The 25,985-nt window shown below is 43.9% G+C and overlaps 1 protein-coding gene across 1 annotated transcript; it reads right to left on the bottom strand.

The window, feature by feature from the left end:
* Positions 1 to 1,058: 1,058 nt before the first annotated feature.
* On the bottom strand, positions 1,059 to 22,553 carry myo15b (myosin XVB). The gene is made up of 37 exons (XM_029703989.1): positions 22,542 to 22,553; positions 22,295 to 22,369; positions 21,906 to 21,963; positions 21,470 to 21,690; positions 20,996 to 21,231; positions 20,319 to 20,488; positions 18,343 to 18,589; positions 18,040 to 18,205; positions 17,439 to 17,502; positions 16,043 to 16,069; positions 15,734 to 15,915; positions 15,043 to 15,288; positions 14,783 to 14,861; positions 14,308 to 14,659; positions 14,114 to 14,204; positions 13,749 to 13,977; positions 12,237 to 12,343; positions 12,072 to 12,131; positions 11,898 to 11,973; positions 10,767 to 10,885; positions 10,458 to 10,576; positions 10,166 to 10,307; positions 8,762 to 8,873; positions 8,390 to 8,681; positions 7,828 to 7,964; positions 7,644 to 7,720; positions 7,455 to 7,531; positions 7,225 to 7,355; positions 6,987 to 7,081; positions 6,831 to 6,908; positions 6,639 to 6,735; positions 5,443 to 5,591; positions 5,189 to 5,313; positions 2,787 to 2,920; positions 2,478 to 2,611; positions 2,120 to 2,260; positions 1,059 to 1,821 (listed from the first exon to the last, which is right to left on the bottom strand). The coding sequence occupies exons 2-37, from the start codon at positions 22,295 to 22,297 to the stop codon at positions 1,735 to 1,737; spliced, it is 4,860 nt and encodes a 1,619-aa protein (XP_029559849.1). The 5' UTR covers positions 22,298 to 22,369; positions 22,542 to 22,553; the 3' UTR covers positions 1,059 to 1,734.
* Between the last annotated feature and the right edge of the window lie 3,432 nt (positions 22,554 to 25,985).

Genomic DNA, 25,985 nt, shown 5'->3' with positions numbered 1-25,985 from the left:
GGACTGGCCACCCCTCATAGCCTGGTTCCTCTCTAGGTTTCTTCCTAGGTTTTGGCCTTTCTAGGGAGTTTTTCCTAGCCACCGTGCTTCTACACCTGCATTGCTTGCTGTTTGGGGTTTTAGGCTGGGTTTCTGTACAGCACTTTGAGATATCAGCTGATTTAAGAAGGGCTATATAAATAAATTTGATTTGATGATTGTATGCTGTAGCATTAAGAATTCCCTTCACTGGAACTAAGGAGCCTAGCCCGAACCATGATAAACAGCCCCAAACCATTATTCCTCCTCCACCAAACTTTACAGTTGGCACTATGCATTCAGGCAGGTAGCGTTCTCCTGGAATCCGCCAAACCCAGATTCGTCCGTCGGACTGCCAGATGGTGAAGCGTGATTCATCACTCCAGAGAACGAGTTTCCACTGCTCCAGAGTCCAATGGAGCTGAGCTTTACACCACTCCAGCCGACACTTGGCATTGCGTATGGTGATCTTAGGCTTGTGTGCAGCTGCTCGGCCATGGAAACCCATTTCATGAAGCTCGTGGCAAACAGTACTTACATTTTTACATTTTTAGTCATTTAGCAGACGCTCTTATCCAGAGCGACTTACAGTAGCGAATGCATACATTTTTTTTCCGTACTTGTGCTGACGTTGCTTTAAGAGGCAGTTTGTTACTCTGTGGTGAGTGATGCAACTGAGGACAGGCGATTTTGAATCACTATGTGCTTCCGCACTTGCAGTCCCATTCTGTGAGCTTGTGTGGCCTACCACTTCGTGGATGAGCCGATTTTGTTCCTAGATGTTTCCACTTCACAATAAAAGCACTTACAGTTGACCAGGGCAGCTCTAGCAGTGCAGACATTTGATGAACTGACTTGTTGGAAAGGTGACATCCTATGACAGTGCCACGTTGAAAGTCACTGAGCCATTCCACTGCCAATGTTACCTATGAAGATTGCATGGCTGTGTGCTCGATTTTATACACCTGTCAGCAACGGGTGTGGCTGAAATAGCCGAATCCCCTAATTTGGAGGGGTCTCCACAAACTTTTGTACATATATTGTATGTTGTACATTTTTTATTTTCATTGGAAAAATGCGCCAAAATGCATTTTATGTGTGTGTCTAGTATTTCACAGATAGAAAGATAACAAGTATTTATCCACAATCTGCTCTGGACAAGTCCGGTCCTGGAGTGTCTTAACAAAATGAAACCAAAATATTTAGACTGATTTCATCCAGTGTCCAGAAAAATGTATTTGATTGATATGTAAAACATGTGCCCATTTAATTAGATATTGCGTCATTTGCATATTTAAACAAAATATTTCAGAAAAATTGTAATACAAAAAAACATAATTTTGTCTGCATTCCACTTGTAAAAGTGAATTGTTATATTGATTAAGGGGAAAAAATTACCCTGTGAGGGTGTGGTGCCTGGCCTTATATTACACAAACATTTATTGCAAATAAATCTTCACATTGATACATTGGTTATATAAACACGTACAAAGGAGTTTAAAAATGTGGACATTCATTGGTATTCATAGCTGTAATATGTCAATTTTTTATAACTAAATGTTGTAGATAAAAATATGAAGACATTGATCTGTTTTGATAAATATTCAGAGCAAGCCTGTTTATCAATATGCTGATCCTGAGACATCTAGGCTGAGGGTATCAGCAGGCTCCCTCTCTGAGAGAGAGAGTGTGTTTGTGTGTGTGTGTGCGCGTCTACTAGTTGCGGCTAGAGACAGAACTATTGATGGGTGGTTGTACCAGCTTCTCCATAATGACAGCAATGATGTGGCACAACTCCTTGGCCTGTAGGGCAGAGAACACACACACACACACACACACACACACACACACACACACACACACACACAATTGAGGTGTTGCATCTCTAGGTTGCATCTCTAACGTGCGCTGCCCTTAGTGCCCATATCCCTTCCACTGTCTAACCTCACAGCTTATACAACTAACCCATACACCACTGGTCACCAACCTGGGGTCCTGGAACACTCCAACTAAATTCTGCACTCCATGTATCTCTACACGGGATCGGGGGTGGGTGACCACCGCACTGTCATAGCCTACTGTGTACTGAGTTGTACTTCACCTGTTTGAGGTGGACGGTGATGGTTTTTGGGCGTCCTGGGTTGCCGTATTTGATCTCCACTCCTGGCACCTTCTTGTCTTGCTTGGGCTTGACCAAGTTCAGTGACTGCACTTCCACCAGCGGGATCACAAACGCCCGCTCCTGAATAACACAGGACAATTATTAGAAAGCATTAGTAGATGTGAAGTAGAAATGATTAAAACATTAATAATAGCAGACATCTTTCAAATCCATAGATACATAAAATCCATCATGATCGATCAGTTCACTCATAATTCCCGAAACACTATGCCTACATTATGTACGTTTGGGGTGTCCCTCCATACACAACAGTGTTTCTGGGGTGTAAATTCATTACCTGTGTATTGGGGTGGCAGAACAACACTTCGTCTTGGTTGACAGCCACCAGGCAGGGCGAGGGGCAGCTGCGATGGCTGACCTTCTGAGCCAGGAAGCTATTTGAGCCGAACAGAGGTAGGGAGCTCAGGCACTCTGGGGATAGAGGCAGCAAAATCAATCAATATAATTATATTTATACAACATTATACTGTAGATATAGTGAATCAAAATATATTTACAAATACATTTATCACAAAGTGCTTTACACAACCAAGGCCAAAATAAAAGTGTGTGCGTGCACGTGTGTGTGTGTGTGTTGGTGCATCACCGAGGAAGCGTGCTTTGGCGTCGTGGGGGCTGAGGGACAGCATGGTGGTTCTCTCTCTGAGGGAGATAGAGTGGATCTGCTCCAGGTTGGTGCTGCCCCCTTCCTGTCGGGGGAGGTACTCCTTCAGTTTAGGCCTGACAGGGACAGAAGAGAGAGAACTATCAGTAACTCTATCACTCTTAACACAGGACAGAGGGAACAATCACTTATGTGTAGAGGCAAAAGCAGTGGTACTTATTGCGAGGCTCACGGTGATTTTCCATTCATAACACAATTTCAATGCAATGTGTTTAATGCAGGCCTGAATCACTTCATTGAATATATCTATTGTTCCCTGGACAGAAGACATATGGCAGTAAAGCGCAGCTGTTGAACAGAAAGGCCGAAATAGAACGTTTGCCAAAATAGAACACAACTGCTCAGCTACAGTAACTGACACATATCAGTTTGCTACTAGCTAATTTTGCAGTCTGGTCGACATGGATCGATTTATTGTAAAAATAAATGTAAATATATTGACAATGAAAATGAGGGGGAAGAGCTGGAGAACAACGTGACAGCTATGAACGAACAACCACCGGAGAACCAGGAAAATCAGGAAGATGACGGCGGGGAAATGCAGCTAGCTAATATAGCTAACCTAGCTAACGTGGCTCCGGTGGCAAAGAGAAGGATACGGTCGAGTCAAGAAGAACACAGTTCCAAGAGAAATGGACAGACAAGTCTTTTTTTGTACTGCATGATGGAACGAACTCACTTTGTCTTATTTGCCAGAAGGCAGTCAATTGTTTTCAACAAGAAAATTTCGAGCGACATTTCCAGTCACACCATGTCCACTTTGACAAAACACATCCACAAAGCAACCTCAGAAACAACAAACTCAAAGGACAGCTCAAAGGACAACAAATGACAGAAAACGACAGAGGCAACATATGAGATTGCTTGGATACTCGCGAGAAACAAGAAGGCCTTCACAGACGCGGAGATTGTCAAATAATTTTTTGGGCCTTAGCCAAAATATTGTATGCTGATATTCTGAAAGCCTTTGTTACATTTTTTGCTGACAATAATATTGACTGGTCAAATCTGGCATCTGTGTGCACTGACGGCGCCCCAAACATGCGAGGGAAGGAGGAGGGCCTGATGAGAAAGAGAGGATATTCCCGAATATGTTACGTTTCGTTGTATCATTCATCAGAAAGCACTTGTGCCTAAACTCAAAGACTGTGACTGAATTTGATCCAGGAAGTCGTGAGCGTGGTGAACATTATTATTGCGAGGGCACTGAATCACCGACAGTTTCGCGAGTTGCTGGAGGAATACCAGACAGAATACAGCAACTTGATATTTCACAATGAGGTGAGATGTCTGTCTCGTTGCAGAGTTTTGGAAAGATTTCTCCCTCAAATCCATGAATTTGTTGGAAGCAAAGGGAGAGAGGAGCCAGAGCTGGATGATCCACAGTGGATATTAAAGCAGTTTTTTTTTTACTGACGTCACCTGAACACGGTGAATCTCCAGCTCCAAGAGAAAGCTAAAACTCCGGGCAAAATGTTGCATGTGGTCACAGCATTTCAAAATAAAATCACCACACCTGACAGACAGATTGTTCATTTCCCAAAACTCAGAGCTGTCACCACATCCAACCCAGACATATTGTAACATTTTAGCTATGATGTATGTGTGCGTGTGTTGAAAGAGTTGGAGTTTGAGTCAAGATTCAAAGATATCAATGAGTACAAGGAGTTTTTCCAACTTCATTGAGAATCCCTTTCATGTGCCAGTGTCATCTCTGACCCCAGTCATCACAGCCCTCTGTCCTGACCATGCTGGAACAGAGAGATAGTGGAGCTGCAGGCAAATGACACATTGCAAGGTGAACTAAGATCAGGTGTTACCCATTTCTGGAACCTTGTGTCAGACACAGAGTATTCACTTCTGAAGCAGTGTGTGCAAAAAGGTGACATACATTTTTTGTCAGCACTTATTCACGTGAAGCAACATTTTCAACAATGAACATTGTGAAACAAAAACAGAGAAACAGACGGACCAATGCACACCTGGATTGCCTCACAAGGATAGCAACAACAGACTATACATTTAGAATTAATTCAGTCAAGGAGCAGAAGGGACATTTTCGCTCATCCAACAACTGAGGTAACCCTTAATATGGGTCTTATACATGTGATGTGTGTATGTATATATTTGTGATGTGCTGTACATCAAATCAATTACAGGTGCTCTATTGCTCTCAAATTGGTAATTAGATAATATTGGAAGAAAAAGTATAACAAATAACAAAGATATGTGTGCGGCTCTCTGAATGATTGTCTCAACCCAAAGTGGCCCCCTTACAAAAAATTGTGAGTAACACTGAGCTAAAGGTTAAGGCTAGTACTCACACAGAGGGCTCTTGAGTATGACCCTGTGCCAGATGCTGCAGGACAGCCAGCTCTGCCATCTGCTGGACAACATTGGCACCACCGCTTGGCAGCAGCAGTTTGCCATCCAGGTAATCACCCAGGACCTGCAGGCAACAGACAGGGACAGAAGGAGTTCATTGAACTACAGGGACAGAAGGGTTGTCACCAGGGCCTGACATAACTGGAGGTGTTTTCTATGGTAATAACAGAACTAGGGGTCGTTACTACGGTACCTGTTGGAAGTGGAACTCCAGGTACAGGTCATTGTCGAAGTGAAGGGGGTGTGTCCACATGACGCGGTGGAAGGACAGGAAGATGGAGCCGTCATCCAAAAGGAAGTCAAACAGGTACTCATCAGGGTGGATTGGCCGCACCATCCCCTCTGACGGAGGAGAGGAAGAAGAGAGGCAGGAAGGAGGTTGTGATAAGGCAGGATGAAGAGAGAAGAAGAGAGATCTTTCTGCTGCTCCACAAAGTCTGTAGCATTCTTAGAAGTCCCCTTCACACTCATTACCTATAATACATCTCTACACACTCATTACCTATAATACATCTCTACACACTCATTACCTATAATACAGCTCTACACACTCATTACCTATAATACATCTCTCCACATTCATTACCTATAATACATCTCTACACATTCATTACCTATAATACATCTCTCCACATTCATTACCTATAATACATCTCTACACACTCATTACCTATAATACATCTCTACACACTCATTACCTATAATACAGCTCTACACACTCATTACCTATAATACATCTCTCCACATTCATTACCTATAATACATCTCTACACATTCATTACCTATAATACATCTCTCCACATTCATTACCTATAATACATCTCTACACACTCATTACCTATAATACATCTCTACACACTCATTACCTATAATACATCTCTACACATTCATTACCTATAATACATCTCTACACACTCATTACCTATAATACATCTCTACACATTCATTACCTATAATACATCTCTACACACTCATTACCTATAATACATCTCTACACACTCATTACCTATAATACATCTCTGCACTTAGCAAAATAATACCATCTGACTGCTGTTATTCTGACTAATGTTGGCAGGATATTTATTCTGTTTTAATGTTACTACTGAATCACTATGATAAATATAAAACACACAATGTATTTCGTGACATCCCAATGACTCATTTTTGTTTGCGGGGCATCATGTAACAATTAGAATCAGAATGATTTAGAATGTGAAATCATGTGGATTCTTTTTCTGTCAGGGAAGCCTCTACGATTCTCGTAGTTTTGCGGTCACAAAATGAATGTCTAACAATCTTTTGTCAGTTGCAGGTGAACTGTTTTGGGGAGTAATTTGGGTTATATAAGCTATAGCATGTTAGCTATATGATGTCTGTTTGTCCTCCTACCCTGGTCGCAGTTGGCATGGATAGAGAACTCGTTGACTTCTGACAGGTCCTGAATGCCCATCTCTGTACACAGCTCTTCCACCACCTCCAGAGCCACCTAGGTACACAGAGTCAATCTTTATTTTTCTCATGATGATAATTAAAGGGAGGCAGGGGAAAGGAGAGAAGGAAAAAGAAGGAGTCTTGACTTACGCTAAAGCTGCGTATCTTACAGGGGAAGTCCACTCCACCTGGCAGCTTGATGGGGAACCGGCGAGAGCTTCTGCCAGCCTACAGAGAACAACACACACCAAGCGATGACGGTACTGATCGTCACAAAATAAAATAATATCCACACTCATGTCTCACCAGTATGGCTTCCATCTCTACGTGAGAGGGGACGTGTCTGCGACCTCCGTGGATCAGAGACCGGAACAGGTTCTCCTTACAGTATTGAGACAGCTCTGAGATGGAGAGGAAAAACACACACACATATATCTGCATTGGATAGAGAAGAGCGCTGGGGTAGCAAACAGCTGCAGAATTTTAAAGGGATATCTTTGGGGGCATCGCCAGTGTGTGAGGGGGCATGACTGTGTGTGTGTACCTTGGTAAGGGTGTGAGGGATCTTGGCTGATGTTTTGTAAGAGTTGTGTGACGTAGGGATTGAGAGTGCCAGAACAGGGGAAGAACCCTGTTACCAGGTTCAATAAACGCCAACCTCGGGTACAGCTCTGCCTGTATACCACACACAAAACACACACACACACGTAAGGAATTTACCCTCTGTACACTATTCACAGGTAAAGGTTTATACACACACTGCCAGCCTCTCACCTGTGTGTGTTGTTAGTGGTCTGTTTGATGACCTGGCAGTAGATCTCATCTCTCAGGAACTCCTTCTCCTTCCCCAGCTGAACACACAAACACAATGGACAGATTGTTTTTATTCAAGCAGTTGTATCCTCATTAGGAGTGTACAGTGAGCGATAGTGTGCGTGTGTGTAAGAAATATGTATGTCTCACCATCAAGACATGGCTGACACAGTCTTCCTCAGACTTGTGATTCCCCAGAGGCTGGTCTCCCATGAACTGCATCACACCTTCAGAGAGCGTAGTATCAAAGCGAAAAATTGATACGCAATGTACACTTTAACAGTGTCCGTGCAGGTGTGTGCATGTGTGTGTGTGTGTGTGTGTGTGGACTCACTCATGAAGGCCTGGACAGCCAGGTTATTAAGATCAGGATCAGAGTACAGGATGAGAGATTCCTGAACGGGAACCTCAGTGTACTGAACCATCTCCGAGAAGTTTCTACCGCCATCAAGAAGACCTCTATCCTCCATGCTGTGATAGAGAGACAAAGGGAGTAGGAGAAAGAGGAGGAGAAAGAGGAAGAGAAAGAGGAGGAGAAAGAGGAAGCAGGGGTGATGATTAAAGAGAAACAGAAGAGGTGATTGTGTAGTTATGGAAGACAGTTGTAACACTAAACATAGGATTACACACTGTACATTGTACAACCCTATTACCAGGGTTGTAATTGGGCTCCGGAGTGGCGCAGCGGTCTTAGGCACTGCATCTCAGTGCAAGAGACCCTGGTTTGATTTCAGGCAGTATCACAACCGGACGTAATTGAGAGTCCCATAGGGCGGCGCACAACTGGCCCAGTGTTGTCTGTGTTTGGCCGGTGTAAGTCGTCATTGTAAATAAGAATTTGATATTAACTGACTTGCCTAGTAAAATAAAGGTTCAATTAAAATGACCCCTCTTACCTCATGGCAGCATCTCTGAAGTATTTCATGGCAAACTCTGTCATCAGGAACGTCTGTACGTCATTCATCTCACTACCCTGAACCGACCGAGCCGACCCCAGGACGGAGCCATCTCGGCTGGGCTGTGCTGAGCCGTTGTGGGAGGTGGGTCTGGGGGCTGGAGCTCTCATGCTCTTCCTCCTCTCGTTGCGGCGGTCAAGGTGGACATGGTGGTAGTCAGGAGGGGCAGACGGCTGAGTGATGTCCGTGGGGAAGAGACCCGAGCGCCCCCCAATGGAACCGAAACACCAACCTGAGAGAGAGGGAGAGAGCAGGTTAGGACAGTCACCGAGAGAGAGAGACAGAGGTCAAAGGTCACTGTGATGACCTCACCTGGTTTGAGGCCATCTATGGGCAGCAGTTTGATGATGTCACCCTTGCGGAAGTTGAGCAGGCTCTTGTCGACCGTTTCAAAGCTCTTCAGGGCGATCACATGATCCGAGCCCTGAGAAGGTTTGGTGGGAGATTATACACAACAAAGATTCTATACAGTAAGATGTACCAGGAAATATACACTATATATACACAAGTATGTGGACACCCCTTCAAATTTGTGGATTTGGCTATTTCAGCCACACCCATTGCTAACAGGTGTAAAAAACTGAACACACAGCCATGCAATCGCCATAGACAAACATTGGCGGTAGAACTAAAGAGCTCAGTGACTTTCAACGTGCCACCGTCATAGCATGCCACTTTTCCAACAAGTCAGTTTGTCAAATCTCTGCCCTGCTAGAGCTGCCATGGTTAACTGTACGGGCTGTTATTGTGAAGTGGAAACGTCTAGGAGCAATAACAGCTCAGCCACGTAGTAGTAGGCCACACAGGCTCACCGAGTAGGACCGCCGAGGCTAAAGCGCGTAGCACATAAAAATTGTCTGTCCTCAGTTGCAACACTCACTACCAAGTTCCAAACTGTCTCTGGAAGCAACGAGCAGCACAAGAACTGTTCGCCACAAGCTTCATGAAATGGGTTTCCATGGCCGAGCAGCTGCACACAAGCCTAAGATCACCATTCACAATGCCAAGCGTTAGCTGGAGTGGTGTAAAGCTCACCGCCATTGGACTCTGGAGCAGTGGAAACACGTTCTCTGGAGTGATGAATTGCTTCACCATTTGGTAGTTCGACGAACAAGTCTGGGTTTGGCAGATGCCAGGAGAACGCTACCTGCCTGAATGCATAGTGCCAACTGTAAAGTTTGGTGGAGGAGGAATAATGGTTTGGGCTAGGCCCCTTAGTTCCAGTGAAGGGAAATCTTAACGCTATAGCATAAAATTACATTCAAAATGATTCTGTGCTTCCTACATTGTGGTAACAGTTTCCTGTTTCAGCATGACAATGCCCCCGTGCACAAAGCGAGGTCCATACAGAAATGGTTTGTCGAGATGAGTGTGAAAGAACTTGACTGGCCTGCACAGAGCCCTGACCTCAACCCCATCTAACACTTTTGGGTTACATTGGAACGCAGACTGCGAGCCAGGCCAATTCGCCCAACATCAGTGCTCGACCTCACTAATGTTCTTGTGGCTGAATGGAAGCAAGTCCCTGCGGGCAATGTTCCAACATCCAGAAGAGTGGAGGCTGTTATAGCAGCAAAGGGGGGGACCAACTCCATATTAATGTCCATGATTTTGGATTGAGTTGTTCGACAAGCAGGTGTCCACATCCTTTTGGTCATGTAACATATATAAGCAACTATTTGTATGATATAAGATGAGGAAGAGGAGGGTGGTTACCTCGACGAGTTCTTGGTGGAACAGCCTGACCATAGCAGTGATCTGAACAGCTCTGTTGCTCTGCAGCTGTAGCTGTTCTTCTTTCAGACTGAATTCTACCATGTCTGCAGACCGCAGCTTCACCGACAGCAGCTCCGCATAGCTACACAGAGAAAACCCACAGCACTTACTGTACACACACAGGGAGAACATACACCGACATCACATACTAGATGTATACTCTCACTTAATCATTCATAGTTCAGAGTTCATACATCTTTTCCATGTTGTTGTGATTGAAGGATAGGAGTACCTGTAGCTGCGTAGCAGTATCAGGTGTTTGGGGTTGATGCCTGATGCTCTGGCCACCTTCAGCAGACGAAGCCCACGATGAGACACACCCAATATCTGGGTGTCCCCGCTGGTATCACCCTACAACACACACACACACACACACACACACACACACACACACGCACGCACGCACGCACACACGCACACACACGCACACACACGCACACACACACACAGGTTTATACACACTCCAGGCTCTCACACACAGGAGAGAGAGAGAGAGAGAGAGAGAGAGAGAGAGAGAGAGAGAGGGAGAAAACTAACTCACTTTGACAGGGAACAGTCTTGTGAAGTAGTTTTCCCAGTTGTCTCTGGCAGCCATCACTATCCTCTTCTTCATGGTGTCGTCCTGGATCAAGCTGACACTTGAACCCACATGGAAACTGGCTGGAATAGAGGGAGAATAGAGAGAAAAGGACAGAGAATAGAGAGAGAATAGAGAGAGAAGGAAGGAGGGAGAGAACGTAAGAAGATACAGTGGGATGGAGGTTCAGAACAGTAATATTTACCTGGAATCACCAACCACACTCACCTGGTAAAAAAAACAACTAGACTCCCCTGGTAAAAAACAACTAGGCTCCCCTGGTAAAAAACAACTAGACTCCCCTGGTAAAAAACAACTAGACTCCCCTAGTAAAAAAAACAACTAGACTCACCTGGTAAAAACAACTAGACTAATCTGGTAAAAAAACAACTAGACTCACCTGGTAAAAAAAAACAACTAGACTAACCTGGTAAAAAAAACAACTAGACTAACCTGGTAAAAAAAACAACTAGACTAATCTGGTAAAAAAACAACTAGACTAACCTGGTAAAAAAAACAACTAGACTAACCTGGTAAAAAAACAACTAGACTAACCTGGTAAAAAAAACAACTAGACTAATCTGGTAAAAAAACAACTAGACTAACCTGGTAAAAAAAACAACTAGACTAACCTGGTAAAAAAACAACTAGACTAACCTGGTAAAAAAAACAACTAGACTAACCTGGTAAAAAAAACAACTAGACTAATCTGGTAAAAAAACAACTAGACTAACCTGGTAAAAAAAACAACTAGACTAACCTGGTAAAAAAACAACTAGACTAACCTGGTAAAAAAAACAACTAGACTAACCTGGTAAAAAAAAACAACTAGAATCACCTGGTAAAAAAACCCAACTAGACTAACCTAGTAAAAAAACAACTAGACTCACCTAGTAAAGAAAACAACTAGACTAACCTAGTAAAGAAAACAACTAGACTCACCTAGTAAAGAAAACAACTAGACTCACCTAGTAAAGAAAACAACTAGACTCACCTGGTAAACAAACAACTAGACTCACCTGGTTAAAAAACAACTAGACTCATCTGGTAAAAAAAACAACTAGACTCCACTGGTAAAATAACAACTAGACTCACCCAGTAGGTCCTTCATTTTCCTCCTCTCCTCTCTGGAGATCCTCACACAGGTGTCACAGTACGTGTCTCTCATGATCTGAAAGGGAAAGAAAAACCCGGATTTATATTAATATAAGGTGTGATATGTAGGAGGTAGTGAATAAAAAGGGTCACAGGGAAATAATCAACACTGACCTGCTCACAGAGGAGATTGAGGATGTAGGGGTGGTTGAACTTCTCTCTGGGGTAAAACACCTGAACACACACAGGGAAATGATTGTGATTCACATACAGTATAATGCAAACACATTGTAGAACAATACAGACAATTTTATGTTCTCGCCTGCAGTTCCAGCTCACCTCTTTGCGTAGGAACAGTTTGCCAGGCATAGCCGAGTAGGAGAAGTAGACGCTGGCAGAGAACCTGTGGAGCTGGGTGCGGACACTCTCCTCCCCAGACAGCAGATCTATGGAGGACAATTCAAATCAGTTGTTTTTGTGTTGTTGTATATTTTGTATATATTTTGCAACTTAGTACAAACAAAGGAATAACACAGCTGCCAGACATATGAAATAAAGTATTGCTTAAGCAAGACATGGGACAAGAAGAGAGCAACAGAGACAGTTATAACAACAGTAAGTGTTCCTAGTCAGTGTTCACAGTCAGTCTCTGTCCAGATGATCCAGAAACGGACCCCAAATGTTGAGAAATCTGCTGGAGGAGTTAATCCTGAAAGAAAATGATATTTTCCAAGTTAATGGTGTTAATCATTTCTGCTAGCTGTCTACGGAAGCAAAGGAGGGTGGGTGACTTCCATTCTGTGAGGATTATTGTTTTTGCAGCCACCATTCCAAACATCAGAGCCTGTTGTTCCTCATAGGACGATCTTAGAACAGACTCTGAGCAGACAAAGAGAGCAAGTTCCACTTCAGGTTCAATGGCCCTCTCATATACCTTTGACAACCAATCAAATATGTTCCTCCAGAAATGATTAAGTAGGGGGCAGAGCCTAAAAAGATGAGATAATGAACCTTCTGAGGCTTTACACAGTGGGGAGACCTGAGGGTAAATGATATGTCATTTGGTTTTGGAGTAATGAAGTCTATGCATGACTTTGTATTGTATCCATTGATATCTGGCAATGATGGAACAGGAGTGAATTCTAGACATGGCTTCTCCCCATAGATCATCTGAGAGCTCAATATTTAACTCTTTACCCCACGTCTCCTTGAGATGACCAGTAGAGGCCTCTGTGTAGTGGAGAAAAAGGAGACGCACTGTGAGATGAGGTGTTTTGAATTGGGAGGGCACTGTGGCAAATCATAAAACACATGTTGTGAAGGGAGGATGTCACCAGTTTGAATTTTCCCTTTGATACAGTGTCTGATTCGTAAATAATGGAAAAAATGTGAATGGGAGAGTTTGAATGTATTATTTAATTGGATGAATGATGCCAATTGCTTGTCTATGTATAAGTCTTAAATTGTGGCCAGTCCCTTCTCCCTCCATTTAACAAACACCAGATGGAACAATAGAAGGATTCTAGCAAATAAATCAAATCAAATGTTACTGGTCACATACCCATATTTAGCAGATGTTATTGCGGGTGTAGTGAAATGCTTGTGTTCCTAGCTCTAACAGCGCAGTAGTATCTTAACAATTCACAACAATGAAACACAAATCTCCTCACCAAACACAAAGAATGTGAGTTACTTTACTTCTCTGTGGAGTTGTGACTGCAGTATCTGAGTTACGGAATGTGTATCTGAGGCTATGGCTGGTCAGGCGGTGCAGACACAACAGTGCAAACACACACACTGTACTACTGTCCACGCCTGCCCGTACTGTACCTCTGAAGTAGTTTAACTTACTGAGTGTGGGGGCAGCCTTGGTGGGGGGGTCTGGCAAGCTCTCATAGATGTGTTGGACTGGGGGAGGAGGAGGGGCGAACCCGGGGGGAGCAGGTGGAGGGTTCTCGGAGCGTCCCTGAGTGCCAAACAGGTCGGCGAGGGAGCGCTGTTTCTGCATCATGTTGTTGGAAATGGAGTGAGGCCCTCTGGTGGAGGGAGGAGATGGCTGCCGTGCGGGGGGAGGCTGTCTCTGACGGGGGGAGGGGAGAAGAGTATTACTATAGGCTAGGTAAGATAACTGAATGGATATGTTAGCTCCAACACTCCTCACCAACATGTCTCGGGCTAGGCAACAATGCATGCACGGATGTACACACAGCTCTAACCTTCTGCTGTTGTACAGGTCCGTTATTTCTAAGGATAGAAAGGGCCTCCTCTTTAGGATCATTCTTCTTCACAAACGACCGTGCTGGAACCCTGGAGAGGAGCGAGGGAGTTAGATTTCCGCTAATGCAGCGGGATCTACACAACAGATGACGTGGACTTCAAACATATAGGATGGATCCACAGTCCCACTTACCTGATTGGTTTGAAGGGTTTTGGATCGTTGACAGGGCGGTTTTGGTACTGTTTAATGATGTCACGGATTCTGGTGCTGGGAGGGGGCGGGGAGGCAGGGGGGCTGGGGCGGTCTGGTTCTCTGGCAGGAGGAGACGGGGGACGTTGCCAAGACCTGGGTGCTGGAGGTGGGGAGGGGGCGGGAGAGGGAGAGCGGGGAAGGGTCTGTTTGGGCGGGCTCCCTCTGGGACGTTGCCAGGTCCTGGGTTCTGGGGGTGGGGAGGGGGAAGGAGAGCGGGGAAGGGTCTGTTTGGGGGGGCTACTGGGAGCAGGGCGAGGCTTTGGCGGTTTGGCTGCTGGCTTTGGCTGAGAACCTGACAGAGTGAATGACAGCACAGACAGCTGGGTGTAAGGTAAGACAAGTGGTAGTCATTTTATCCTGTGAAAACTACAGATTATCTGAAGTTGAATAGGTGGGTGTGTCCAACTCTACTCACCAATCTTCTGGAAGAACTCTCTCTTGTCCTTGAAAGAGTCCAGCTGGTCTGGACTGACAAAGTCCACATCTCTCTCCGGCTGATAAAAACAAAGACACTTTACATCTCAGTTTGCTTACAAGTTAATGTTGTTGTTAATGTGTTTCTTTTGTAATGAATTTACACATTTTTGCAATGGCTAAGTACATGAAAGATAAAAATAATCAAGCAGAATTGAGCACAAACACACTAGCATCACACCCCTCCCCTGTCACACATACCTCAGGTATGTAGTGCTGTAACTGTGGTTTCCTCTGGCTGGGTGTAGTTAGCGGCGGAGGGGCGCGGGGGAGTGTTTGTGTCTGGGCTGGGGGTGAGAGGGCAGGGGCGTGTGTCTGGGCCGGGGGTGAGGGGGCGAGGGGGGGTGTGACGGGTCGAAGGTTAGCCTGGCGCCGCTGCTGCTGTCTCTGCTGCTCCTGAGTCTGCTGCTGGGACATGGTCATTGCCTGCATTGTCATCTGCTGAGCCTAGAGAGGGAGGGAGGAGGAGAGAAGGACACGAGAGAGAGTGAGTGAGTGAGTGAGTGAGTGAGTGAATGAGTGAGTGAGTGAGTGAATGAGTGAGTGAGTGAGTGAGTGAGTGAGTGAGTGAGTGAGTGAGTGAGTGAGTGAGTGAGTGAGTGAGAGCGATGGAGAGAAAGAGTGATGAGAGAGAGAGAAAGAGTGATGAGAGAGAGAGAGAGAGAGAGAGAAAGAGAGAGCGAGAGAAAGAACGATGGAGAGAGAGAAAGAGAGAGCGAGAGAAAGAAAGAACGATGGAGAGCGAGAGAGAGAGTGAGAGAAAGTGTAGTCATGTTAGAATAGAAATGGTGATATCATAAGAACATGAGTTAAGGATAGGAGGAGGATTATGGTTTATTTGTTTTCATGGCATGTTTGTCCCAGTTTTCCACCAGTGTCTCCAAGTCCTTACCATGAGCAGGGCCTGTTGGTTGATGAAAGCCTGCTGCTGTGCTACCATCTGCTGGGGGTCCAGGCCTGGTGCAGCTGGCTGGGGTGACATCATGGTTGGCATCATAGGCATGGGGGCAGCTGGCATCATACTTGGCATCATTGGAGCCCTGTAGTCTTGCATGGCAGGGTTCACTGGCATTCCTGGGAGACACATTTTTTTCAGGAGGGGGGGTGATTGTTGTTAGAATAATGCAGGATAGAGAAAATAGATGACTTATTTAAATCATGATTAGAATGTTTGTGTAATTAAATTACTCCCCTTACTCACCCATAGAATAGCCTGGCATTGGAACACCTGCAACACAGGTATTGTATTTAACATTGCAATTAAAATAATGAGAGAAACTGACAGAGAGAGAGAGAGAGAGAGAGAGAGAGAGAGAGAGAGAGAAAGCTCAAATTGGTGTTTTACCAAAATATCATATGACAGACCACGTATTCACCCTGCACACCCTAATTGACCAAGACCACAAATACAAATTCCATCTATACACTGTTGCCCTAGAGCACACAAAAAACGATACATACCTCGGCCTAAACATCAGCGCCACAGGTAACTTCCACAAAGCTGTGAACAATCTGAGAGGCAAGGCAAGAAGGGCCTTCCATGCCATCAAAAGAAACATAAAATTCGACATACCAATTAGGATCTGGCTAAAAAAATACTTGAATCAGTTGTAGAACCCTTTTCCATTTATGGTGGTGAAAATGTATTCAAAAATATCCTCTGTGTACAATGTAAAACACCAAATAATGCATATAGAGCAGAATTAGGCCGGTACCCGCTAATTATCAAAATCCAGAAATGAGGTGTTAATTTCTACAACCACCTAAAAGGAAGCAATTCCATAACAAAGCCATCACCTACAGAGAGATGAACCTGAAGAAGAGTCCCCTGAGCAAGCTGGTCCTGGGGCTCTGTTCACAAACACAAACACACCCCACAGAGCCCCAGGACAGCAACACAATTAGACCCAACCAAATCATGAGAAAACAAAAAGATAATTACTTGACACATTGGAAAGAATTAACAAAAAAACTGAGCAAACTAGAATGCTATTTGGCCCTAAACAGAGAGTACATAGTGGCAGAATACCTGACCACTGTGACTGACCCAAACTTAAAGAAAGCTTTGACTATGTACAGACTCAGTGGGCATAGCCTTGCTATTGAGAGAGGCTGCCGTAGGCAGACTTGGCTAGCAAGAGAAGACAGGCTATGTGCACACTGCCCACAAAATGAGATGGAAACTGAGCTGCACTTCCTAAACTCCTGCCAAATGTATGACCATATTAGAGACTCATATTTCCCTCAGATTACACAGACCCACAAAGAATTCGAAAACAAATCCAATTTTGATAAACTCCCATATCTACTGGGTGAAATACCACAGTGTGCCATCACAGCAGAAAGATTTATGACCTGTTGCCACAAGAAAAGGGCAAACAGCGAAAACAAACACCATTACAAGTACAACCCATATTTATGTTAATTTATTTTGCCTTTTGTACTTTCACTATTTGCATATCGTTACAACACTGTAATAGTGTTTCTGCTGTTTATTTAACTTTTGTTTATTATCTATTTCACTTGCTTTGGCAATGTAAACATATGTTTCCTATGCCCATAAAGCCCTTTGAATTGAATTGAGAGAGATGCAGTACCTGGTCTATACATCCCTCCTCCTCCTCTCATCCTCCTGTTCAACATGGCCATACGCTCCTGGTCCTATATATATATATATATATATATATATATATATATATATATACACACACACAACGCAGAGTAACACACAACAGTAGAATGTTTTGTTAATCTATACATCACATGCAGTAATATAAACACAGTAATGTATTCACAGTAATATAAACACAGTAATATAAACACAGTAATATAAACATAGTAATACCATCCAAGACGAAGGAACAGAAGACCCAATCCAACAGTAACAGGTCATCACAGGTAATCACAGGTAATCACGGGAAATCACAGGTAATCACAGGTAATCACATGTAAACACAGGTAATCACAGGTAATCACAGGTAAACACAGGCAAACACAGGTAATCACATGTAAACACAGGTAAACACAGGTAATCACATATAAACACGTAATCACAGGTAAACACAGGCAAACACATGTAATCACAGGTAAACACAGATAATCACATGTAATCACAGGTAAACACAGGTAAAACAGACACCTCCTATTATATATAACAATGAATGGTGTAGTGAAAAGCGTCTCAGGTAAAATACTGACCCCTGGTTCCTGGTCCATCATTGGGTCAAAGAGGTCATCCAGATAGCAGTCCATCTGACCAGAACCCTCTGACTGCTGGTAGTCTCTGCGGCCCTGCTGTGGGAGACAAGGGGCCGGAATGGAGGGGGCCGGGGGGATGAAGCCATCTAGATCTGTTGTTATCATCCTAATGGAGAGAGAGAGAGACAGAGAGAGAGAAAGAGAGAGAGAGTGAGTGAAGTTGGGGTCCTGTGTTCCCCCAACCTCACCAGTCTCCCTCGCTGTTGAGCAAATAGTCAGGGTCTGTGTGCCTCCCAGTCTCACCCGTCTCCCTCGTTGTTGAACAGGTAGTCAGGGTCTGTGTGTGCGGTCTCCAGTGTAGCATCAGTCTCTGCTCCAGCCAACAGGTCCAAGACAAAGTCACATCCAGCCAGATCAGACCAGCCCTCATCAGCTAGCAGAGACACAGACCAGCCCCGTGGAGCCTCAGGTAACCCTCTGAAGTGGAGCAGCCACGAGGCCAGCTGCTCCCCTGTGGTCCAGGACTCTACCTCAGCTGTCATCTTCTCCTCTGGAAGAGATGGAGAGAGAGAGGGAATGAAGCATACTACCCTGGTGCTGGAAACACCAACACTCCAGCCAAGTGAACCACCAGAATACCACTGAGCAAATGGAACCACAACACAAGACAGAAAAAGCGACATAGATATTCTATAGACATTACATATACAGTCGTGGCCAAAAGTTTTGAGAATGACACAAATATTAATTTTCACAGTCTGCTGCCTCAGTTTGCATGATGGCAATTTGCATATACTCCAGAATGTTATGAAGAGTGATCAGATGAATTGCAATTAATTGCAACGTCCCTCTTTGCCATGCAAATGAACCGAATCCCCAAAAAACATTTCCAATGCATTACAACCCTGCCACAAAAGGACCAGCTGACATCATGTCAGTGATTCTCTCGTTAACACAGGTGTGAGTGTTGACGAGGACAAGGCTGGAGATCACTCTGTCATGCTGATTGAGTTCGAATAACAGACTGGAAGCTTCAAAAGGAGGGTGGTGCTTGGAGTCATTGTTCTTCCTCTGTCAATCATGGTTAACTGCAAGGAAACACGTGCCGTCACGTTGCTTTGCACAAAAAGGGCTTCACAGGCAAGGATATTGCTGCCAGTAAGATTGCACCTAAATCAACCATTTATCGGATCATCAAGAACTTCAAGGAGAGCGGTTCAATTGTTGTGAAGAAGGCTTCAGGGCACTCAAGAAAGTCCAGCAAGCGCCAGGACCGTCTCCTAAAGTTGATTCAGCTGCAGGATCGGGCACCACCAGTACAGAGCTTGCTCAGGAATGGCAGCAGGCAGGTGTGAGTGCATCTGCACGCACAGTGAGGCGAAGACTTTTGGAGGGTGGCCTGGTGTCAAGAAGGGCAGCAAAGAAGCCACTTCTCTCCAGGAAAAACATCAAGGACAGACTGATATTCTGCAAAAGGTACAGGGATTGGACTGCTGAGGACTGGGGTAAAGTCATTTTCTCTGATGAATCCCCTTTCCGATTGTTTGGGGCATCCAGAAAAAAGCTTGTCCGGAGAAGACAAGGTGAGCGCTACCATCAGTCCTGTGTCATGCCAATAGTAAAGCATCCTGAGACCATTCATGTGTGGGGTTGCTTCTCAGCCAAGGGAGTAGGCTCACTCACAATTTTGCCTAAGAACACAGCCATGAATAAAGAATGGTACCAACACATCCTCCGAGAGCAACTTCTCCCAACCATCCAAGAACAGTTTGGTGACAAACAACGCCTTATCCAGCATGATGGAGCACCTTTCCATAAGGCAAAAGTGATAACTAAGTGGCTCGGGGAACAAACCATCGATATTTTGGGTCCATGGCCAGGAAACTCCCCAGACCTAAATCCCATTCTCAAGAGGTGGGTGGACAAACAAAAACCCACAAATTCTGACAAACTCCAAGCATTGATTATACAAGAATGGGCTGCTATCAGTCAGGATGTGGCACAGAAGTGAATTGACAGCATGCCAGGGCAGATTGCAGAGGTCTTGAAAAAGAAGGGTCAACACTGCAAATATTGACTCTTTGCATCAACTTCATGTAATTGTCAATAAAAGCCTTTGACACTTATGAAATGTGTGTAATTATACTTCAGTATTCCATAGTAACATCTGACAAAAATATCTAGACACTGAAGCAGAAAACTTTGTGGAAATTAATATTTGTGTCATTCTCAAAACTTTTGGCCACGACTGTACATGTTATAACCCCTCTCTCGCTTACCGTTGAAGGTGTGTATGTCCATCACCATATTTCCTCTCCTCTGATTGGTTGTCCACTCCAGCTGGGAGGGGGGGTGGAGGCGGGAGGCAGGGGAGGGTAACTTGAGGGAGGTGAGGAGTTTGTGCTGGCACAGAGAACGATATTCACCTGGACCATTATCAGATACATACCTGTTCACAGGGGAGACAGAGAAACACAGACTTACATACCTGTTCACAGGGGAGACAGAGAAACACAGACTTACATACCTGTTCTCAGGCAAGACAGAGAAACACAGACTTATATACCTGTTCTCAGGCAAGACAGAGAAACACAGACTTACATACCTGTTCTCAGGGGAGACAGAGAAACACAGACTTACATACCTGTTCTCAGGCAAGACAGAGAAACACAGACTTACATACCTGTTCTCAGGCAAGACAGAGAAACACAGACTTACATACCTGTTCTCAGGGGAGACAGAGAAACACAGACTTACATACCTGTTCTCAGGGGAGACAGAGAAACACAGACTTACATACCTGTTCTCATGTAACACAAAACCAAAGAACCAATAATAATGGTTAACAAAGAGATGACATATTTTTATGCTTTTCTTCTAGTACTACACAAAGCACATTTTTAATCATTCCAAAAAATACATCTTTACAAATTATTTTGCTCACTGGGCTGCTTACTTGAGCAGGGGTTTGTCCAGGGCTGGGGAGGGGGTGAATGTGCTAAGGCAGTAGGCCAGTAACAACCAGCCCCGCAGCGCCACCTCCTCTGACTCCCTGCCCCAGGTGGTGTGGGCCAGCTGGGCTAGGATCTCATCCCTCAGGGGGGGTCTGGTCTGGCCCTGCTCCACAATGTAGTTCCCCAACATCTGCTCCTGCCAGCCACTCAGATCATTGTCCCCTGCAAAACGCAGTATCTGAGGAGGGAATGATGGGGATATAGAGGGAGGTGACATCAAGTTAAGATAACAGCTAAGATAGCACCATACTGTACACATCTGTGTTCTTGTCCCTATATCTGTGTGTGTGTGTGTGTGTGTGTGTGTGTGTGTGTGTGTGTGTGTGTGTGTGTGTGTGTGTGTGTGTGTGTGTGTGTGTGTGTGTGTGTGTGTGTGTGTGTGTGTGTGCGTGTGTGTGTGTGTGTCCAGTACTGACCAGTTTATGAATCTCCAGAGCGGTTTGAGCGTCTTCAGGCTCCAGAGAGGTCAGAGGTCGCTGGAGGGAGTAGCCCTGTGGCTGACACCAGCCATCCTTCAGTGTGGCGTTGGCGTATCGTGAGAAGGGGTAACTGTCAATATCGAGGGGCAGGATAAGGGTGTTTTGTGCTTTCACCTGTGGAGGCGCCACCTCTGTCACCCCTGATACGTGCTGCCGCCCTGGTGGAGAGACACAGAACTAGAATCACACACAGAGAAAAGGCGACAGAGGCAATGGCAGCCTTGGGTCCAGTCCAGCAACAACCTGCCATTTACCTGTTCTGTTTACAGAGCAGAAGAAGTCAGATAAAAGTGTTATGTTCTACATACATGTTTTAGCCAATCCCAGCCCTCCTCAACCCATCTTCTCCTTTCCCAGCACAGCTCTCACTCACCTGCTGTGCTGCGTAGTCTGGCCGATAGCTCAGCCGGAATCTCCAACATTCCCACATCCTGGAAAAGGGAATTATCAGGAAGGAATACTTTATTAGACCAGAGGCTCTTTTTAAATATACAGCTCTGAATTCTATAGCTAATAACATACTTACATTTCAGTCATTTAGCAGATGCTCTTATCCAGAGCGACTTACAGTAGTGAATGCATACGTTTCATGCATTTTTATTTTTTTATTATATATTTTTTTTGTACTGGCCCCCCGTGGGAATCGAACCCACAACCCTGGCGTTGCAAACACCATGCTCTACCAACTGAGCCACAGGGAATTGATTCAATTGGAATAGATTTTGTACAGGTGTTAAGAAACTAACTGTAGTTAGCTCCTACCATTCCTGTGGAGTACAAGTCCTGGGTCTTCGTGGTGGTGGCTTTCACCGTGCTCCTGTCATTCCTGTCTTGTTCCTGAGAGCAAACACACACACTGCTTCGACTGAGTTGAGCCCCATGCTATCTATATCATGTTAACTCGTTTTTATCCAATCAGGAGAGGCTGAGCACTGATAGGCAGCGAGGACCCCTCCTTTCTATAACACAGAAACCAAATGGACAACCCATGAACACACAGCTGTCAAACCTTTACACAAACAGGAATCAGCAATTCATTTCATCCATTCAATTATATCCGGCCTTTTCTCAATTATTTCCCAGCTTGTGAATAAACCTTCCAATATTTTTCTCCAGGTGTTTCTCCTGTACCTGTCATCAGGTGTGCTTGTTCTACCTGCTCAGGAGAGGCGTCAAGAGGTCTGTCAGGTAAACAGACTATGGACAGAGAGAGATTCCAGTCCTATTCTCAGTAACACAACCTGCTATATATTCCAGCTGCCTTCCCTCCGCCCACAATACAAGCCACACGGATACTAGAGTCCAGAATGCAATCCTTTATCTTATGGTTTACAGCCTGAGCTCGATACAGCTAAAGGTGTTCCCTCATATCACTGTGAATGTCTCATCCAGTACTCTTCTGATATGATGTATATAGATCCCTTGTTAATTGATTTACTGAGGTGTATTGATGGGTGTGTGTGGGTTACACAGTACACAAACAAATACACACACAAACAAAATGTAGCTTTATGCTGAGGTGCATGGGTGCACGCACACGCACACACACACACACACACACACACACACACACACACACACACACACACACACACACACACACACACAACGTAGTTTCCTGATTAAGAGATTTGCTGATGTGATTGTTGGGTGCTGGTTAATGGGTGCTGTCAGTTTAATAAACGTGTGTCAGCTCCATCTGTTGTAATTAAAAGCGATAGTCCACTAGAGTATCTGTATCGTAATCCTTTCATTAATCCACCATATTTGGTATAATGGGGACAATATCTATACATCCATTCCACAGAGTTTGAATTCAACAGTGCCAGAAATATACAGTGCCTTCAGAAAGTATTCCCACGCCTTGACATTTAAAAAAAATGTTATTGAGATTTTGTGTCAATGGCTTCCACACAATACCCCATAATGTCAAAGTTGAAAATGAAAAGCTGAAATGACAGTAACTATACAAGCCATAAATAAGTTCTGGAGTAAAAACGTGCTTATCGTGGATTTTTGAAAGACTACCTCATCTCTGTACTCCACACATACAATTATCTGTAAGGTCCCTCAGTTGAGGAGTGAATTTCAATCACAGATTCAACCACAAAGACCAGGGAGGCTTCCCAGTGCCTCGCAAAGAAGAGCACCTTTTGGTAGATGGGTAAAAAAAAAAGCTGACATTGAATATTCCTTTGAGCATGGTGAAGTTATTAATTACACTCTGGATAGTGTATCAATACACCCAGTCACTACAAAGATACAGGCGTCCTTCCTAACTCAGTTGCCGGGAAGGAAGGAAACTGCTCATATGGATTTCACCATGAGGCCAATGTTGACTTTAAAACAGTTATAGATTTGAATGGCTGTGATAGGAGAAAACTGAGGATGGATCAACAACACTGAACTTACTCCACAATACTAACCTAATTGACAGAGTGAAAAGAAGGAAGTCTGTACAGACTAAAAATATCCCAAAACATGCATCCTGTTTACAATAAGGCACTAAAGTAAAACTGAAACAACCAAACATGTGGGAAAGAAATTAACTTTATGTCCTGAATACAAAGTGTTATGTTTGCGGCAAATCGAACACAACACATCACTGACTACCTCTCTTCATATTTTCAAGTATGGTGGTGGCTGCATCATGTTATGGGTATGCTTGTCATCGTTATGGGTAGATTAGATTGGATGTTTATTTAGTGACATGCACAGGGTCACAGATGCAGTAAAATACTTAAGCTCCAAGCATCAACAATACAGGCGTGAATGAAACAATAAAATAGATACAGATTTATAATAATATATACATATTTACAACTGTGACAATGATCAAAATGAATGTCCATTGGGGTGTGGGCAGGGTAATCGTTCATTGACAAATATACACTGCTTAGCAAGACGACATTGAATGTTTCTGAGTGGCCTAGTTACAGTTTTGACTTAAATCGACTGGAAAAAGTCGCTGGCAAAAAATGTATAAAAACACGTTTTCACTTTGCCATTATGGGGTATTGTGTGTAGATGGGTGAGAAAAAAAACATATTTTTAATTCATTTTCAATTCAGGCTGTAACAATAAAATGTGAAGTAAGTCAAGGGGTATGAATACTTTCTGAAGGCGCTGTACATGGTACTAAGTGTTCACACCAGCTCTACCAGGTGATCGATAGCCTCTCTTTCTTTCTCCCTGGCCTGTCATCATGACAACAGTGTCCATAGTCCAAGTCCCATAAAACAATAACACCCAATGAGAGTAATTCAATAACCAGCACCCAAAGGGGAAGCGAAAAGAGTAAACTAAACCGCTCTAATGAACATGGAGAAAAATGAAATGAACAACAATAGATTACAGAAAAATAAAGGGAGAAGACGAGATGACCAACAAATCATCCACCTATACATTGGCAATAGTATCCTCTCTCTTACTTCTTGTCACTCTTCCTCCCTCTTTCTCGCTTTCAACCTCTCCCTCCATCTCTCTCTTCTTCCTCTAAACTCTCAAAATGTCAATACAGCCCTGAACTGAAGACACAGTATTATCAAGTATTAAAAAGCCTATTGATAAAAGAAGCAATACCTACCTGTTAATAATCCTGTATTAGTCCAGAAAGGGAGGCAGAACTGGCAAGCAGAAGGAGAGATGCCACAGCCTCTTATTTCAGTAATATGGGTTAAAGTCCAAGACAGGAAGTGTGTGTGTGTGTGAGTGTGTGCGTTTGTGCGTGTGTATGAGAAACACGAAACAGAGAGAGAATGGGTATGGAAAGAAGATAGAAGGTGGTAAGTGTAGGTAAATTGGACGAGGACAGGAGGTGACTGAAATATTTAGGTGACCACGACTTGTTTACATCACATTACACTATAAAAAAAATGTTGCAGGCATTGTGCCACTTAGTTAGGGTTGTTTTCTTTAAAAATAACTGGGTTGGGTTGTTGATGATGGGTTATTTAGATATGACTCAGCAGGTCAGATCAGAAGACTGGATCCGTAGTTTAGAAGGGGCGTGGATTTTAGGACATTATTTTTGGCCACCCGTGATAGTAAATATAATTCTGGTTAATCTGTTCTGTTCTATTGTTATCACGTTTGTGGCTTAAATGAGGTTTACACCAGTGTATAAGTCCCTTAAGAGCTTTAGAGCATATCGTAATTTTGGGATAGATGCCACTTTGTTACAATATGTAAATAATAATGTTATTAATTTAGTTTAAGAATATGTAATGTGCAAAAATATTCAAGGAACATTTTAATTTGCAGTGTACAAACTTGAAAAAGAAGTGTACAAACGTAACATGATGAATAGGATAAGTCAACCCAGCATGAAAGGGAATAAAACCCCCGAACTGATTCCAACAACCAAACATGTTGAATTATTCATGCAACCCAGACAAAAAAAAACAGCGTGTGTTCTATCTAATATTTACCCAACGCTGGGTTATCAAATAAC

This window comes from Salmo trutta, chromosome 2 (genome assembly GCF_901001165.1).
Source record: "Salmo trutta chromosome 2, fSalTru1.1, whole genome shotgun sequence".
Lineage (NCBI taxonomy): Eukaryota > Metazoa > Chordata > Actinopteri > Salmoniformes > Salmonidae > Salmo > Salmo trutta.
The sequence above is the reverse complement of the archived record's forward strand: the minus strand, read 5'-3'. Positions and strand labels throughout refer to the sequence as shown.

Excerpts from the sequence above, each read along its gene's own strand:
- myo15b (XM_029703989.1), bottom strand. Across the intron at positions 15,916-16,042 it reads AATGCCAGGCTATTCTATGG|GAATGCCAGTGAACCCTGCC; the intron begins GTGAGTAAGGGG and ends TGTGTCTCCCAG. Across the intron at positions 7,965-8,389 it reads TTCAGAGATGCTGCCATGAG|CATGGAGGATAGAGGTCTTC; the intron begins GTAAGAGGGGTC and ends TCTCTATCACAG.